This window comes from Melospiza melodia, chromosome 24, assembly GCF_035770615.1.
Source record: "Melospiza melodia melodia isolate bMelMel2 chromosome 24, bMelMel2.pri, whole genome shotgun sequence".
NCBI classification, from domain to species: domain Eukaryota; kingdom Metazoa; phylum Chordata; class Aves; order Passeriformes; family Passerellidae; genus Melospiza; species Melospiza melodia.
Window position 1 is genome coordinate 4421436 of NC_086217.1, and position 19296 is coordinate 4440731.

At 44.0% G+C, this 19296-nt stretch overlaps 1 protein-coding gene across 1 annotated transcript in view; it reads left to right on the forward strand.

Annotated features, from left to right (window-relative positions):
• Positions 1-2549: 2549 nt before the first annotated feature.
• The window catches only part of SEC14L1 (SEC14 like lipid binding 1), a 44896-nt gene continuing 28149 nt past the window's right edge, over positions 2550-19296 (forward strand). Inside the window, exons 1-2 of the mRNA XM_063176041.1 lie at positions 2550-2635; positions 4402-4493. Coding sequence (XP_063032111.1) covers positions 4431-4493 — 63 coding nt within the window. The 5' untranslated portion in view covers positions 2550-2635; positions 4402-4430. The remainder of the gene's footprint in view (positions 2636-4401; positions 4494-19296) is intronic.

Genomic DNA, 19296 nt, shown 5'->3' on the forward strand with positions numbered 1-19296 from the left:
TCCTCGCCCTGCTATACCAGTAGGATTATATCTCAGGCTTTCAGAGCAGGAAAAGGATGTTGCAGGCATAATGGCATGGAATATCAATCAGATAACTAAATCTAATTACAGTTAACTCGTTAATTCCAGCTACATGAAGGCAGCTGGCCAAGTGCCACAACAGAAATGAGATTCAGAAGAACAATTTCTCAACATGAAACAGCTTCTTGTAAGGACTAGTTCAGATCAGACAAGGGGCTATGCTTGACTAACTTTAAAAGACACAAGGTCTGTATAAGAAAGAATGGCAGCTTAATCCCTCATTTGTGGTAACCACAAATTCAGCTTTCCTAGGGAAAGAATTGCATCAAAACGTCAGGACATGACTCTGAATTCTAGTAGATTTATATTCTAAGGGAGTGAGCCATTAATAAAAGATGTTGTGGGTAAACAACATGTCTCAGTAGTGCTGCTGAAGAGAGCAGAGACACGAGTTCCTAACTTTCAAGTCCTTATTTTAACACTCTTTGTGATACTCTGGTACTGTAAAAAGCACAATTGTACTTCTTGCTTTTAGTACATCACTAAACCACTCATGGTGTGAGACTGAGCTCTTTGAGGTGTCCCAGAGTGCAAATACCCTGAGCTGGGTGAATGCTGGCTGATTCAGAAAAGGCAGAAAGATGCTCCAGCAGTGATTAAGGTGAGTCCCCGCACTCCCACTGCCCCATGACCCTGGAGCACTGTGCTGTGCCATCACCCTAAACTGACCTTGGCCCTGATGGTGTCTCAAACCCACCCAGAAGCCCCCAGAGCCCTGCCCTGAGGGAGCCACAAGAGGTGTGGGACCACAGGAAGCTCAAGGGGCTGAGGGCAGGGGAGATACCTGCAGGAGGTGCCATGTCCCACTGTCCATGCCCTCCTGCACCCACGGTGTGTGTCTGTGACTCTCTGTGTTTGGGTGTGGGAACCCAGGACATCCCTCTGGCTGTCCAGGGCAGGGGTCTCAGAGACCCTGGCACAGAGCCCAAAATGCCTGTGTGGTTTTGATTTTGACCTGTGGAGCAAATTACCAACCTTATATGAAGATCAGTAAGCCATGACAAATTAAGTAGAATGATAGTGAATTTATCACAAGGTGAAAAAGTAGATTTTGGGGTTGCTGGTATGGGGGTTCAGGAGGCAAGATGGAGGGAACTGGGCATGTCCAGCCTTTCTCCTCCTTCTTCTCCTCCATCTTCGGCTGTGATGTTGACACTTTTGGATTGGTTTAGAGTAGAAGCTCACTGTCTAACATAGGTGAGAGGTATTGAAAGTAATTGTAAACATTGTATGTGTAGTTTTTAGTATAAAGCCATAGCACTGCCCTGGGGGCAGGCAGTGTGCCTGGAACTGTCCTGCTGGATGGACCTCAGCAGGGCAGGAGAAAAATTTTTTATAGATAAGATGCAATAAACAACCTTGAGACCAAAAACTGAAGAGCTCTGACTCATTCTTCAAGTGCTTGGGCTGGGAAAAGAGATATTTAACATTTCTTGGGGTCATGGCGACCAGCAAAAGATCCTGAAATTTGGGGGGCACTCTGCCCCTCTGCTCCACTCAAGTGAGACCCCACCTGGAATACTCTGGGCATCCTGCACAGGACATGGACCTGGAATGATTGAAGGGTTGGAGCAGTTCTGATCTGAGGAAAGGCTGGGAGAATTTGGATTGTTCAACCTGGAGAAGACTTCAGGATGAGCTAGCTGCAGCCTTCCAGTATAGAATCACAGAATCACAGAATCTGCTGAGTTGGAAAGGACCCACCAGGATTATTGAGTCCAACTCCTGGCCCTGGACAGGAGAATCCCACCATGTGAGAGCATTGTCCAAATGCTCCTTGAGCTCAGAGAGCCTCAGTGCTGTGAACAAGGTGCTATGCTCTCCCTGAGGAACCTGTTCAGTGCTCAGTCACCCTTTTGGTGAAAAACTGTTCCACATATCCAACCTAAACCTGCCCTAACTCAGCTCCCTGCTGTTCCTGAAGGGAGCCTGCAAGAAAGATGGGGGAAGAGTATTTACCAGGGCAGGACAAGGGTGAATGGCTTCACACTGACAGAGAGAGGTTTAGATTTGTTTATTCATCAATCTTGGAGGTGTTTAGGAAAGGACTGGAAGTGGCACTCAGTGCCATGGTCTAGTTGGCAAGGTGGTGTCAGGTCATAGGTTGGACTCGGTGATCTCAATTTCCATCCTAATGGTGATTTCCATCCTAACTGATCCGGTGATAAGACATTTGGAAGAAATTCTCTTTTGTGAGGGTGGCGAGGTAGTGGAACGGAGCAGCTGTGCCTCTGGGAGTGCTCAAGGCCAAGCCGGACAGCGTTCGAACCAACCTACTCTAGTGCAAGCTGTCCCTTACACCCGCGGCAGGCTGAAACTCCATGACTCGTACGAACCCTCCCCACCCGCACCATTCCTCCCTCACGCCCGCCGGCCGCCCCGCGCCGCCCACCGCGCATGCGCCCCGCCCGTCCCCGCCCCCGGCAGCCCCGCGCAGGCGCCGGGCCCGCCCCCGCCCGGCACCGCGAACGACGGGCGGCGGCGCGCGCGCCCCTCCCGCGCAGGACGGCGCTGCGCCGGCGGCATGAGGGGAGAGCGCGGCCGGCTCCGAGCGGTAAGCACGGCGCCGAGCCTCCCGGGGCCCCCGCGTCCCCCTGCCCCGCGGCAACTTTCCCATTGTCCACCCGCTCCCCGCCGGCTCCTCTCAGCGCTGGCTGCGGGCAGCACCGAGGAGCGGTCGGCGCTGCCCATGGCGAACGGGGGATGGTGGCGGTAATAATGGTGGTGGGGTACGGATGGTGATGGTGGGGCAAGGGTCGCAGTCCTTCTGCGGGTCACGGCGGCGCCGCGGCCGCTGCGCTCCGGCCGCCCCGGGCAGGCGGCTCTGGCCGAGTCCCTCTGGGGCAGCGCGGGGCTGTCACAGGTGTCCCGTCCCCTCCCGGAGTGTCCCGGGGCAATGCGGGGCTGTCACAGGTGTCCCGTCCCCTCCCGAAATGTCCCGGAACCCTCTGGGGCAATGCGGGGCTGTCACAGGTGTCCCGTCCCCTCCCGGATTGTGCCGGGGCTGTCACCGGTCTCCCTCCATCCCGTCCCCTCCCGGGGTGTCCTGCACCCCTCCGGGAGAGCTCAGGGCTGTCGCCGGTGTCCCTTCTCCTCTCGGGGTGTCCCGGTCGCTGCGGGTCTGTCCCAGGTGTCCCGGCTCCCTCCGGGAGCGCTCAGGGCTGTCACCGGTGTCTCCCCATCCCGTTCCCCTCACGGGGTGTCCCGGTTCCGCGGAGTTTCTTTGTTGTGTAACTCTTTTTGTCCGTGGATTAAGAGAGGGTTTGCGGCTGTTTGTGCTGATTCAGGTGTTTTTTTTAAAAAAAAAAAGAAAAATTCGGGGGTAGTCATGGGTAAATTCTTCTCGGGGCTGGGATGCCGGAGAACTTTCCCGTGGCTCGGGGGTTGTTCTTGGCTCGGGCCGGGAGCCGCCGAGCCGCGCTGCCCCGGGGCCGGGAGCGCTCCTGCAGCGCCTTCCGGACAGAAAAGCGAAGCGAACTTGCTGTAGCGAACCCATTTCTTGCTGTAGCAAACTCATTTCTCGCTAAAATGAGGCTGGCTCGCAGCCCGCGATTCATATGCGAGTGCTACTGCCAGGATTTTTCAATAAACGTAATTGCAGTCGAGAGAGTTCGGGTCAAGCGCTTTGCTGGGTAGAGCAGGCACGAAGCCTTTGGAGTAATTCCTCTCCGTGTTGCCAGTGAATCTTTTCTGGCTGCACAGTGGAATTTTTCTCCAAGTTTTTTCCCCCAGTTATAAGTTTTCCTCTAAAGTTTCTTTTTTTTTTTGGAGATGATCAAGGAATGCCATTGATCCATCAGTAATCCATTTTCTTTCCTTCTTTCTGCAAACAAACACTTTTAACACTTTTTTTTAAACCTCTTTTTGTGCTTTCTGTATTTCTTTATTGTTGTTTTTTTCCCCCTAGTCCTTGCTCTGAGCAGGGCAACCCACATACAGTGCTGGGGGACTGGGAAATGCTTCTCTGCCTGTCGCTGGGATGTGTCAGTGTTTGGTTCTCAGAAGCAGCAGCACAGGAAATGTCACCATCCTGACAAAGAGTCATAAAATATGTTGAAGATTTGTTACTAAAAGTGGACTAAAAATGTGCTAATTTTATCTTGTCTTTGGAAGAAGTGATAAGTCATTTCTGACAGAAATATATATAAATATACATAAAGCTTTTCAGGGCCCCTGTTGGGTTTTAAAAGAGGCTGTCAGGGAATTGTGAAGGATTTCCTGTGGAATTGCTAGCGTGGTACCACGCACGGACTAATTGTAAGAGAAAATTGAAAATGGCTTCCTACGTCTGACAGATGGTTTTAAAAATTTCTTTTTCAGGTTTGAGTTGATCTCACTAAACTGCAGCCATGGTGCAGAAGTACCAGTCCCCCGTGCGGGTGTATAAACACCCTTTTGAGTTAATTATGGCTGTAAGTATTAATTTTTGCTGCAATTTCCTTCTTGACAGTTCCTTGTGTTGCTGAGTTCTTGCTGGGCTTTGTTTGGTAGATACTGTAGAAAATACAAAGCTGAAAACAAAATGCAAAATAAGAGAGCTGTGTGTTTCAATGGTTTCTTCTCTGCCTAGAGTATTTTCTTAGCATAATGTGCTCTCCTTTTCTGCCAAAGTTTAGGCAGTGATTACAGATGTATTTGGAAGTTAGAGCAAAAGTAGGATTGAAGTGTGCTGGGAGTTGATTAGTGGGGGCAGACTCTTCTAGAACAGGAGGAAATGTCATGTACACTGATTAAAACATTGTTATGTTGTGGCTTCATCAGAGTTTGTAGGATTAGAGAGCACAGAGAAAGCCATGAAAGCAAGGATATGCCTGAATGAAAAGGGAGAAAGGACACTGGAAACATTTTGAGGGAAGAGAAGAAAAAACTTTGCAGGGAGGCCAGAGAGATGAACAAAAAGCCTTTTGGGTGCATGTTGCTAATTGGTGTGATAGTGATAGATTTCTTTCTTCCCAAATAGTAATGAAAAGAAAGAAATTTAATTAGGTTCTCTTTTTTTTTCTCTCTCTCCTCTCCCTCCCTTTTCTTTCCTTTCAGAAAACAGAGCAGAAGTAGGTATTTGACATTTTAAAGTATATTCAGTTGAAACCACGGCTGTGGGGCTCTTCTGAGTTACAGAGAGCAATTAAGGAGCTTTTCCCTGATAAAAACAGTTAAAAGTGAACTGTAATCTAAATAATAATTGTTTGATTTCACTTGCTGAAAATACTATGTTTAATGGCTTCAGAGAGGGTTTTAATAGTGCTCTTAGTGTAAATATTTGGATAGATCACGTGGGTTGGAGTGCAGGGTTCCTTACAGAAGTGATCCTTTGCAGTCACAGGGCAAAAAAGGATTGGCTCACTCTACAGGGAATACTTGCATTTCTTTTTATCTCACTCCTAAGGGTGCCCCCAGTGTTACACATGTAGGTCTTGCTCCTGCAGACACTTCAAGGCAGAGCTGTTATTCTGCTGAGCAGTGAAGAAGCCAACTGTGATCTGTGTAAGGTTTTTTAGGACTTCAGTAGCTCTGACAGCTGGGCTTCAGGTGGTCTCAGTGAAATTTGATGGTGTCTGTAACTTTAGCCTTCAGTGAAGTTATACTGGCTCTTAGATCAATCAGCCAAAATTAGTTTCTTAAATGAAATGCCCTGGCTGTTTGCTAAGCTGATAAATCTTTATCTTGCTGCTGAATTGAAGGTAAAAATTTTTCCTGAGTTATTTCTTCAAGGATATTTTGAGTCAAAATGCTGATGCCAGGATTGTCCACAATACTTTGCTGGGTGTAATTAGAAACACTTCTGACTATTAGTATTAACTGAGAGTTCTCAAGCTGTTCTGTGGCTTGGGGATAACATCTGAAAAATAATATTTAACAAATATAAAGTCTTCCCTTACATTAAAGCTTTTCTTTGGAAAGCAAGAGGCTATAGTAGGTATGCAACTAGGGTAAAATAATAGTTAAAAATTAAGAGTGAACTAAGAGGAGAAGAATGCTTATAAAAAGGAACAGCCAGACAGAATCCTTTCAGAGACTGGAAGTTTAGCTGAGCAATAATGCATCTGATTTATTTACACTGTGTCAGAACAGTGGGTTATCACTTGTACTTGTTCAGAATGTGAGCACTGGATGAACATCCTCCCCCTGCCATGTTGCTGCTGTTACTGATTTTTGAAACTTGTAAAATTGCTGCTGGTGATCCATCAAAACTGTCCATGCATTTTGTGAAGTGTGTGGAGGAGTCCATGAGCCAAATTCTGTGAGGAGCCTAAACAGTAAATGCAAGCTTGATGCTTTTTGTTACTGTTTTGTTACTGTTTCCTCTTGGTTGAACAGTGATTGCATAAGTTGATGAAGTGTTTCTGGGAGGAATACTTGTGTCAAATTCTGTGCTCGCTAGAGTGGAAGCACTACATTGCATATTCTCAACAAAAAAAGTGCTATAATGTTATTTTAACAGTGCCAGCAGCTCTTCTGAAACGAGGCACAGCCTGGCATACACCAGGCTTGAATTTAAAGCACCCAAGAAATGACTTAACATTGTGTGTTGTGTTTGATTTTCCTTTGACCCTCTCTTTTATTTGCAGCCAGCCCTTGAGAGAATGTGTCCTCAAACAGAGGTTTGAACCCACACCCAGAGATTCTCATCTGTCAGTGCAAACTCTCTGGAGAAAACTTTGCTCAGTGTAGCAGCAGTGTTCTTTGTGCTGAATTGTCTTTTTAAAAATGACTGCTTCAAGCCTGGCTCTTGTGTGAGGTCTCATCTTTGTGTTCAGGTGCTGAGTACTTCTAAAAATTTTCTTTGGCCAGTTGTTCTCCCTTCCCTGGGTGTTCTGTGGAACTCCAGGGGTAATTCTTTCTCTGGAGCAGTAATGAAGTTCAGCAGTGTCAGTGAATCCTATGTGGGCTGGGAAGATTCCCTGGATGGATACATGTTGCAATTGCAAATTGTAACTCATTAAATCAAACTAATATTTAGCCTTCAGATGGAGAAATCAGCATGAATTCTTCTGTTCTGGAAGGCACTGAGAGAATGCCACTTGCAGAGTGGGTCATTTACAGTGCAAATTTCCGTTTTTCCCCCCTTTTCCTTCCTGGCTTTCCAAGAGGTACTTGAGGGAGAATGGAGCACAATCAGCATTCCATTCATGCAGCTCTAGTGTGCTCCCAGGGAACTTTGTTCTCTGCTAAAGGTGACTGCAGCTCTATATTAAGACAAAAAACTGAATTTAATTCCACTTTGATCAAAGCCATGATTGTCAAAACAAAAGCGTTTTGCAGGCAATTATGATATAAAGACTTCTAAAATAGACAAGAGTCAAAATTCTTTTCCTGAGTAAAATTGATGTTGAAAATAAGTTTCTCTGTATGCTTCCTGCACTGAAATCTAAAACTCATGTGCTGAAGCCTAATATATCTCTATGACAATATCCTTAAGGCATGACCCCTTATCTCCCAGCTGGGGATTGGTGAGGAGCTCAGAGAGAGCTGGGACATCCATGGCTTCAAAGCTTCCTACCTTCCCTCAGCACTCAAGTCCAGCTGTGTAAAATCCAATATCAGCTACTTCCCTTGAAAATTTCCTTCTGCTGGCAAGTTGTGTGGTTCCAGATAATGCTTGAGATGCAAATCTTTTAATGGAACTATTTCCTAAACTTAAAAAGATTCTAGAATCATAGGCTAGAAATTACCACACTTTAGTCTGACACACCTAACCCGGGCCAGATGATTTCACCAAATAGTTTCCAAAGCTGACATGATGATTTTTGGCTGCTCTGTGGAATATCTGTCATAATTAACTTTTTGGAATCTCTGTGTGTTAGTGGATATGTATTTAAAAAAGCACCCAGAGCAGCAGCTTGCACAGCTGTTCAGGAGACTGAATAGAATTTTGCTTCTCCTCCTGTTCAGAGTTTACGTAATGCTGGAAGCAGCTGAAATGTGGAAAAATGGCTGTTTACTTAGACTCACTTGTCAAGTTACCAAGGTTAAATATACCAGAGAAAAACTGAGAAGCTGCTTTTCTAAAACTTCTAAAGATTACAGATTCAATTTTTTTTATATTAGCTTAAAGAGGTTTACATTTAAAGTAATACAGGGACTTTGCTGAATAAGTAGTTCTTAATATTAAAAGGCAGTTAAGAACTTGAATCTTCCTTAACACACATAAGGGTAAAATTAACTTTAGAGATTCACAGCTCATTTTCAGTCTGACATACTTTAGATAATTCCCCTCGAGTTTAATTTCCAAAGTAAATTTAAATAATGAATAATCACTTGCAATGGCATTTCAAGGGTGGAATTTATGCAAATGGAAAGTAAATAAGATATTTGAAAAAGCACAGATTGGATTGAACCATTGACCAGCGGGATTTTTCTTTTTAAGTTTCTGAAAGCTCTGTGGAAAATGTATTGCTCTTCAGCCCATTTAGAAAATGTCCTATTTACAGTCAAAATCACTTAGCTTCAGAAATAATGTGAATTTTAAAAAATCGATCTCGCGTTTTGCCACTGTTCTGATGGAATATCTGAACTATCTCAAGCATGAATCTTTCCTAGTAAGTGTAATGTGTCGTGCCTTTGATTATATTATCATTTTAATGGTTCAGATTTGCTGCTTTTGGACATCAGGCTGACTCTCTTTGGCTTTATAGATCTAAAAAATAGTTCTTAAGGTGTATCTCATGAATTAAAGCATCCCTAAATTACAGGTAAGTAATAAGATTGTAAATGGGATAAATACGCTTCAGTGATAAGAGTAGATTGGAAAAAAAATTATCTGTTTTTCCAGATTGACAAATCAAAGTATAATCCCTTGATCTAGATTGTAATGAGCCTCCTGATCAGCAGTTCATTATTATTTCACTATAAAAGTTATTACTTTAAAAAGTCATTTAAAAAAAATTCAAACTGTATCAAGCTAAGTGCCACACCTGCTCATAAACAGTCACCATTTTTATTCCTTCCAGTCTCATTTTATTTTCCTGGAAAAAATGCATTTCCCACATCATGTGAAGAGGGGTTGAGAGGCTGGGGAGGAAAAGGAAGCTCTTCTGCAAGTGCTTTTGAAAGCACAAAGTAGGCTTTAAATATATAGAGAAATATTTTATTCCCCTGATGCAGAGTACTTTGCTGAGAATTTGTCCTGGATACTTAAATCCTGAGGAAGGGAATAAACTTGAGTGTTTGCTCCCAAAGCCTCTGAGCTGTTTTCCCTCCTGCTGTAGAACTCCCTGAGCCTCATCTGCTTTGCTTCCTGTCTTTGAAAAAGCTGAGCTGAAAACTCAGCCTTATTTGCTGTTGGAAATGCGTTGGTAAAGCTGTGGTGGAGCAGAGCCTTGTGTGGAATTTCTGAATTTTTATTAAATAGCTGCAGTTTCACTGATGGTGGTGGTTCCTGTGTCAGACACTGTGTAAGAAGAAATGATTATTTGGCCACTTGTTTGGAATGAGCTGTGGGTAACAAATGGAGGGTTCACTTCAGTACTATGAAAAAATATTGACTTAGCAGCCAGCTCACAGTGCAATTCATGTGTTATTTTGTGTTATTTCTGACCTGCTTGGCTATTTCCATGCTTGGTTTCCTGGTTGTTTTTTTTTGGGGGGCAAACACATGACCTGACTGTAGCTGACAGCTGCAGTTCTCTTGTTCACCAAAAGCTTTGAGTCAGTTTTTAACAAGTCCTTTACACTTTAAAGGCTAAGCCACCACTGCTGTCACACTCTGAGAGGTGTCGGAGAAAGGAAAATATGTATCAAAACAGTTCTTGTGTTTTGTTGTGAAAGCACTCCAAACTTTTCACCCCTGCAGGTAGGTGTTTCAGCTCTGCTGTGAAGTGCTGCTCCAGGATCTGTTGATCCATCCAAGTGATGTTGCCTTTGAGTTCAAACTCCTAAATATGTGGGAATCTGGCAGAAAAAAAAAGTGGTTGCACATCCTGCAGAGTCCTGGACACTCAGGGTTCTACAGTTACAGTCTGGAGAAGGTATAATAACTTCATGCTCATGGGCTAAAGTGTGGCTAGACAGTAAAAAGTATGTGTAAAAGCCTTCAAAACCTTGTGGGGAAAAGGGTGAATTTTTTTGGGATTGATTAAAAAAACACATCCAGTGAGAAGTTGCTTAGAGATCAGAATGAGGTGTTTCCATATTGTTGGGCACTCTGTGCTGCCCAAGGACTTCACCTTCAGTCAGAGTCCAGAATCTGGAACCCAGAATTGAGGGGGTATTTGTTGTAACCAAGATTGCTTTTGCTTTGGACTTGGTTTGGAGTCAGTATGTTCCTGGAGGAAGGCCAGGGATGGAATCTTTAAGCTCTTGCATTCTGAATGTAAAATGAATCTTTTGAGAATATGCAAGGAAAGCTGTTAATTAGCTCAAGTTGAAATTAATTACAGGTTGGTCTTAAATGGTCTATTTCCTCTTCTCCCAAGTGAATTTGTCTTGCAGTTTTTTCATGTAGTTTAAAAATACTGTGCATGTATTCTAAATTAAGAACTAGGATGTTGAGCTGAATTATTTAACACTTTATTTCGTTTCTGTGATAGAGTTAAGACAGGTCAGGATAGCAGCTCATGTTAAATATTAAGCAAGGCCTGTTACAGGTAGTTTATAAATTTGACTTTGTCACAGTCAAACTGCAGCTGGTTTCAGCCATCAGCAGTCAGTGGGTGTGTGAGATCAGAGCCCTGGTGGGAGCATGGCTGGAGGACAGCCTGGCATCCTTTGGGCACTGCCAAAGAGCACAAGGCAGCAGTGAGCCATCACAGTCTGAGATCAGCTCTCAAGTTCTTGGCTTTCCTCTGCACAACTTTTGCTCAAGTCCTGCTGATTTCAGCCCAGTTCACAAAGGTTTTCAGCTTGTGGCCTTTTTCTTCTGAGGGTCAGAGAAATATCACCAAATGTGGTTTCCCATTGTAGCTAAGCTCATCCACCAAGCCAGCCTAGGGACACAGGCTGGGCCAGAGCTGTCTTGGAAAAAAGGAGGATAAATTCCTTGTCAACTCCATTTCCTTGCTGGTGGCATCATGGCTGGGAGGACAGCCTGGCATGCTCTGGGCTCCAGTGCAGCAGCACTGCCAGAGAGCACAAGGCAGCAGTGAGCCATCACAATCTGAGATCAGCTCTCAAGTTCTTGGCTTTTCTCTGCACAACTTTTGCTCAAGTCCTGCTGATTTCAGCCCAGTTCACAAAGGTTTTCAGCTTGTGGCCTTTTTCTTCTGAGGGTCAGAGAAATATCACCAAATGTGGTTTCCCATTGTAGCTAAGCTCATCCACCAAGCCAGCCTAGGGACACAGGCTGGGCCAGAGCTGTCTTGGAAAAAAGGAGGATAAATTCCTTGTCAACTCCATTTCCTTGCTGTTGGCAGCATGGCTGGGAGGACAGCCTGGCATGCTCTGGGCTCCAGTGCAGCAGCACTGCCAGAGAGCACAAGGCAGCAGTGAGCCATCACAATCTGAGATCACCTCTCAAGTTCTTGGCTTTTCTCTGCACAGCTTTTGCTCAAGTCCTGCTGATTTCAGCCCAGTTCACAAAGTTTCTCAGCTTGTGGCCTTTTTCTTCTGAGGATCAGAGAAATATCAAACCAAAATGTGGTTTCCCGTTGTGGCTAAGCTGATGCACCAAGCCAGCCTAGGCACACAGGCTGGGCCAGAGCTGTCCTGGAAAAAAGGAGGATAAATTCCTTGTCAAGCCCATTTCCTTGCTGGGTGCCTTTAGGGCTGCTGATGAGCCCTGTGGGATCGGGTGCTGATTTTTTTGTGCTCTGGGTGAGCTGCTGGCTGCAGGAGCAGGAGTCAGCAGGGCATCTGCCACTGGGGCTGTGCTCTGGGAGCCCTCAGTTCCCCTGGGAAATAATTAGGGATCTGCACTTTGAAAAATGCAGAAGCTGCTTGTTGTGACACTGAGTGAAGGGGCCATTAGAAACCTGATTCAGCAGCCTTCAGGTATTATTTAGCAGTGCAAAGTACTTGCAAATTGCACTTAATGGTTTGGAGTTGGATTCTGTGAGCTGCTTTGGCATAAAGGGGGCTCTATCCTTGCTTCAGAAAAATGAAAATTAAAAATTTCAACGTTGTATGCTGGAACAATCATATGTGAATGGACTGGCTGCCTGTCTTGCTTTATATTTTTTATGTATAAAACTTAACATTTGAGCATTTTCTATCTTGGATTTCTCCTGGGTTTTGCTTTATTATAATTAGTTTTGGGTTCTATATATATGCAAATTTGAAAATAAAAATATCACCGGACTACCAGCTTTAACTCTGGCAGAGGAGTTGTGGGAGGGAGCAAAGAGAAGCTACTCTTCTGCATTAAAAATGAATTTTTATTTAAACTGTTCTAATTCTCAATTATACATATTTGGGCTCTCTTAAATTACTGTTTCAAGGTTTTGTCATGGTCAGATTGATGAATTTAAATATCTAAATCTGTGGGGTTATGGATTACTGGATAATTACAGCTGCTTTCATTTTGTTGGTATTTATGCTCTCATAACTTGAGTGTGGATGCTTTTTGGAACATATGCAGATCAATTTGTGCAGGAGTTGAAAGCTGCACTGCAAACCTCACCATCTCAGCCTGTCTGATAACTTTCTGCTGTAGTATTAGATCATATCAGTGTGACAATAATAGATCTCATTTTGTGAAAATGAGTATTTCCCTGGTGATGGTCAGGGTGGCAACGTGCCATTGAGAGTTGTTTATGCCACAGCAGAAGGGAGCAGCTTCCTGATGAGAGCACTTCCTTTCTTGTGTGCATTGTGTGCCTTCATTTAGTGTAAAATTCCAATGCCACAGCCACTGGGTCCAGTTCAGGCAGAGCAGGCAGCAGGAGCCTTTCCAGAGGATGTTTTTTTTCAGGTTATTTCATTCAATGTGTGAATTATACTGTATAATTTGCAAAACTGTCTTTGCTGTGCAATTCATTGGCTTGTAGATAAGTTCTTCATTACTGAATTCAAGGCACTATGAAATTACTTCTTTCTATTGAAGTGTTTCATGGTGTGTGTGGTGCAGCCACCGAAGTTGTAATGAACAAGATTTAAAGCAATTTCACTTGAACTTGTTTGTCTGTTTTGACTAAACCAATTCATGCTTTTGTTTGCCTTTCTTTGCTGTAAAGGAGGGTGAAAGAACTGATTGTCTATAATCTCTGACATTTAATTTCTTTTTAGAGAAGAATCAGATGACTCTTGACTGTTTGTTTTTATTATTATTATTATTGGCTTATCTTTTGAAGCTAGGTCATGTTTTCTGTCTGTGTTTTTTTGGGCTGCAGAAGCTGTACCATGGCAGTGATGGATCTTGCACTGGTATCACCTGGTTATTGAGATATCTGGATGATGAATTTGGATTTTTATTCTGTCCTTAATTGAGGAGCACAGGTCTGGATTGCACCATGAGGCCTCTCTAGTGCTGCCTTTCAGGCAGTGGCCAAGGGCAGTATCTGCCTGCAGGGGAGAAGATAGGAATGAGATAAACATATGGTAACACTCTCTTAGGATACTCTCTCATCCTCCAGCAATGTGTCTTGACAGCCCTTCTGGTCCAGAATGTGCCATTGTCAGGAATAACATCTCATGTGCTTGGTTTCTTGTGCTCCCAACCCTTTCTGGAGCCCAGTGAGCTCTGTGCTGACACCTCCAGCAGGAGCTGCTGTTCCATGACACTGTCAAGAGATGGATCCTTTCCCTGGAGCCTGGCAGAGCCTGCTGAGCCTCACACCTCCTGCTCCCGTGGCAGCACAGGCAGCCCAGCCTGGCTCAGCCCTCCCAGATCTGCCAGGTACCTCCCTCAGGCCATAAATTACTCATTTTCATGGTGCTGCTCTCAGTTAGTTCAGTAGTTTATGATTTCACATGAGGAATTGCTGCTTGTACTCTTGGTTTTTCACCATCAGTTTTTTTTACCTTTTTGAGGGTCTCCTGATACATCAGACATGATGGAAAGTATTTTTTGTTACACTTCCTAGCTTGAGATAAATAGTGTGCAAACTCCTGACCCTATCATGCTGCATTTTGCTGGCATTCCATTGACTTAAAACTTATTAATTTGTTTGCTTAACATAATATGGCTGCTCTCTTCCTGGCAGTTGATATTCTAGTGATCCAAAAGCCAAACCAAGGTGTTGTTATTTACCTATTTATTTAATTTTGTGTTCTCCTGCTGCAGCTCACTGCACTGACAGTGTTGGAAGAGGGAAATCACTGGTGCAGGGCTTAGAAGCCAATTGCCTCTGGGCCAAATGAAAACCTGGTGGGTGAAGTCTGAGGCAATGAAGTCAAACCTGTTCCACTGAACCTTCATGGAGGGGGGGGAAAGTCTGGAGAGTTTTTTCCTTGTGCTGGTACAAGTCTTTAACCTCTCAGGCAATGCTTTAATGAGGAATTCTGCACCCACACTGTAGCAGTGCTGTAGTCATCCTGTCCTCCTCCACTCATAAATTAGATTTTGTCTGCACAGTAATAATTTTATTTAAAATAGCCTAACATATTCCAGATGTTAAACACGTTGTAACAGACCTTCTTATTGAAAGTGTCTGTGATTCTAAGACCAAACAAGTGACGAATATTAATTATAGGACTCATAAAAGCGAGGCTTAAACGTGGTACAATAGAGCAGCAAGGAATATTTGACTGTTCTAAAAATAGATCCTCAGTGGACACAGTGAGATTGCAGCTGAATTGTAAAAAACTGACTGCAGAGGAACCAAACACGCAATTTTGTTAACTGGAAAAGGAAAGGGGAAGCCAAGCACCAAATTCTGCTTTCAGTGTGACAATACCCCGTGCCTGTGAAATGCCTGTTGGCAACACAGAGCAGTGCTTGTGATTGTTCAGCTGCTGTAGGACAAGGAATGGTAATTAAAGAAACGGTAGGACAAGCTTAATGATTTACAGTTGTTTTTATGTGTGTCTCTTAAAAAATTCACAGGGAGATATGTTCCTGTGTTATGTAAAGGGCTGTGCATTGCCGGGTTGCAGAGAATTAGGAAGTGCTTGGGAATAGCTCCCATTCCTCAGTAATCACGTGTGAGGCTTTCCTGGCCTGTGGCCAGCCTTTGCTGCGATGCTCTTTTGGAGGTCAGCCTCCTCTCCAGAGAGCTTTAACCTTCAGCCAAAACAGTCGTGTCCTGTGCAGTTGGGGTCGGAAGCCAAGCTTCCTCTCGGAGGAGCTCCTGAGGTTGGCTTTAATTGCAGGGCACATTCTGTCACACAAAGTGCTGTGCCCAGGGCTACGCGGCTTCTGGGCCAGGCTGATTTCCATCTGTCTCGCTGGGAACACGGGCAGGGCAGGCATTTTTCTCTGAACATACAATAATATTGCAAATGTATTTAATACAAACGAGTTCCAGTGACACTGCAGGTCCATCTGGGATTGCTGTGGCCCCCACGAGGCCAGGTAAGATCTGTGTGGGGTGAAGAGCAGCTTGGAGCTGTGAAGTCTGTCCTCGGTGTTCCACCTTCAGTCTAGACCAGAGCAATGCCAGTTGTTTTCTAACCAGCAATTTGATCTTGGGCTCTCAGTCATAAGCCAGCCTAACCTGAATGGTCAGGCTTTGCCAGCTTACTCCAAAGGAAAGGAAGATGAAAATGATTTTATTTGCATTCAGCGTGGTTGTTGGGCTTTCTGTCCTTAACCTTTTGTTTTTCTTGAGGAAGGAGTGGTTATTGCCCAACTTCTCTATTCCAGCTTCTCATTTTAGAGGTTTGTGTTTCAGGATTGTGCAGAGGCTGCAGTTGAAGTTTGTCTTGCTCGCTCTTCAGTGAGGGGCACTTGGGCACTTTGGGCTCTCTGGACTTCCAAAGGGAGGAGGAGGAGAATTAAGGATTCTCTTGTGTGTGCCTGGAAGGCAAAGCAGGTGTAACCCAAATTCCTGCACAGGCTATCCACTTTCTCCTCTGTCCTGCCCTCACATTAAGGTGTCTTCTGAAGATGGACATTTAGGTTCCCATACAAGAATCAATTATTTCACAATTCCACCTGTGCAAATTTATTTAAGCAAACCACAGATGACTCAGATCTGTTTTAGAATAACCACTCTTCAAATTAAAGTCATGTTGAGGCATGTCTGTGGTTACTGAAGATCATCTTTGACAGACAGAAGATGGAATGTTAACCCTTTTCTTGAGGTTGCATCCTTTATCCCCAATTTGTTCTACCTGCTAAATTGGTGTACCTTTAGCCATCAAAACTTCAAATAAAATTGCATTAAATCATCAAAAGTTTCATTTTTATCTGGAAGGAGAGGGAATCTCTGTGTAGCAGAATGGTTTTCAGGTAATCATGAGCCAGTCCCCTTCCAGTGTCACTCCATGCAACATGAGGCCCCTGTAATTTTGCTGGTAAAACTTCCCTGAGCACTTTTCTGAAACGAAAATGCCCAGATTGAATGGGAAGGGAGCACTGAGGGGGATGGAGTAGGAAGAGCCTGCATGGGTGGCTTGACTGGTCTGTGGTAGATAGAGCCAGGCGTTCAAAAAATCTCGCGATGTCCCAGAAAGCAGCAGGATTCCTCTCCCCCTAACGCCTAGTGATAAAAGATCACCCAAGAATGTAGACCCCCCCTAACATTACTAATTTTCAACTCCTTATTAACCAATTCCAGTAAAGTAAGACCCCCTGACGTAGAGAAAAACCTCCCCAATTATAAAACCCCACGAGACGGGGCAATAAAGGCCTTTGAACCGTCCACCACGTTGGTGTTAGTGTGTGTTCTTGGCCCAAGCGACCCTAAAAAGTTTGAGTCACTGTGCTGTTTTCCTCAGAACCAAGTCGCCTTGCCTTGCATCAGAAAGCAACACTGGTCCCAGCCCTGATGAGGATTGAGGTTTCTGTCTGGCTGTTTCCTTCTGCTGCAGAATGAGGTTCTTTGCTTGCTCTGCTGAGTTGGTGACCACAGCTGAATAACTCAGCAGTGAACTACCAGTAAAATTCCACTTACCTAGAACAGAACCTCTTCTGAATCTCCTGCTTTATTTATAAGGTCTAAATTATTTTAATGAAATATTAAAGCATTAAAATAACTTTAGGCATGCTTGAAAACCCTGAACACTAAGTCTGAGGTTCTTTAGCTCTGTAGCCAACACATTTATGCTTCCATACAGAGGAAATTTGTGCAGACCTTCCTGTTCCCCAGAAACTCCTTTTTTAGCTTCTATTCCCTTCCTTGCTTTTGGTTTTGGGCAGTGTTAAGTGAATCTATGCTATTTTTAGTATAACTCAGATTTGTCAAGAATGCTTAATGAACATATGTTGTCAAGTATTTCCTTGGACAGGCTGGGAGTTTTACTGATATTTCGTTGCAGGTGCTGTCTAAATGGAGCATTTTTTCAGTCAGCTTCCTCTGAAATCCTTTTGATTTCCGGTTTTTGTGCTGGTAGAAAAACAAGCACTTCTTTGCTTCACATTTACTTTGCAGAGAATGTAATCTAAAATTCTGAAATGTGTGCAAACTTTTAAATCACTACAAGAAAATGTGCTTTCCCCCCCCCCCCTGAAATTGTTACTATCTTTTTGATAGTAGGCAGGGTTTGATGTCTGCTGTAACTTAACAGCAGTAGAAAATCAGTTCTAAATCCTTTCCTGGAAGTGATACTAATATGCATAATCCCATCTAGTTGATTCTTAGCCTGAATTTCTCCAAAACATTCTGTGCAACAGCTACCAGAGGTGAATTTGTTGCTGTGTCCTGTGATTGACAACTGAGCTCATGTCCCAAAGCCCTCATGGTTTGGGGTCATGTTTGGTGCAGTAAGAATGTTTTGCTTTCAGTAGGAATCCTGCTGCTTTCTCTGTGTGATGACCTCAAAGGAAAGAAGTTTAAACACGAGCAAGACAAACTAAAATGGGCGCCAAATTTTGGGAAGATGGTGTGGATGCTGTGCTGAGTTTCCTTGGAGGTCTGTCCATTGCAGTGACATTTTGCAGTGACCTGGAGGATGCTATGGGCAGTGTGGTGTTTTCAGGGCAGTGCTGGGTTAAGGGTTGGACTCAATAGTTTTAAAGTCTTTTCCAGCCACAATGAGTTTATGATTCCAAGTGCATTCCACCTCAAAGCCAGGTTACAAGAACTGGCCTGCTGGGTTGCCTTTAGAGCTGTTTAAAATGCCAAGCTATGCATTTGGTCTGGATTTGGAATGTAATTAAAGCCAATAAGTGATCAACACTGTAACCATGGAAATGCTGCCTGAACCACAGAGAGGAACAGAAATGCCAGGAATTGTGTGTTGGTGCAGTTGCTTTCACTTGGAAGTGCTTTGTAGCAGATTAACACATGAAAAGTCCTGCTATCAGAAATCCAAGGTGGTGTGTGATGTGTAAGCAGCACTCTGAGCTGCAGTTTCCTTTATAACACCATTTCAGTGATATTCCATGATTTTTGTGATTGGCTGTGTGTATCAGCTATGGTTTTGCCTGACATTTAACATGAAGCTGTTCCTTTTGCACTGCAGAGGAGTTGGGAGAGATAAAATAGGTGTGAAGTAGCCTGGATTGTGTCTCAGAGCTGTGTGGAGATAAAGCTCTGTTCTCAAAGGTTGCTTTGCTTCCCCATGCACATCCCTGGTGTTCTGGATGAGTGGTGCTAAGAGCTGTTTGAAGCCAGGAACCCAGAAAAAATTGTCTCTACATTTTTATGGCCTCAGAGTAACTCAGGGGAGCCAAAGCACAAGGAGAACTTCTGTGCTGTTTCCTGTCTCCATAGAGATTTTTAATTTACTGAATCAAAGCCCTTCATGCAAGATCACAAAGCAGTTATTGAATTTGAGTTTAGTCTGTATCCTGGGTTATTTTGTAGTGGTTATGGGCAATGTCCTCGTTGTTTTCAGGAATTTGCAGAGTGGATGTGAAGCTGGGAGGTTTCTTGCTGTGTTTTTCTAGGATTTGAGCAGCAAATTGCCTGCTTGGCACGTGGGTAGGGCTGTTAACCTCTTTGGTAGAACAAATAAAAATTGTTTGTCCTGTGGTGACATCCACTGAAGACAGGATCACTTTAACAGGTAGAGTCTATTTGAAATGTGCAAGAAACTTAACTGGGTATTTACTTAACTTGAGAGTACTGTGGGCTTCTAATACAGCTTCTAGTATGTAAAAATGGACAGAGCAGTCTTACCCTCTTCTTTTTATAGGAAGTAATAAAATCTGAGTCTTTATATAGTTAAGCTAGGGGTGAATTTAAATGTGTTGGAATAAATCTGTTCATCCTTTCTTCCTCTTTCTTTATGGAC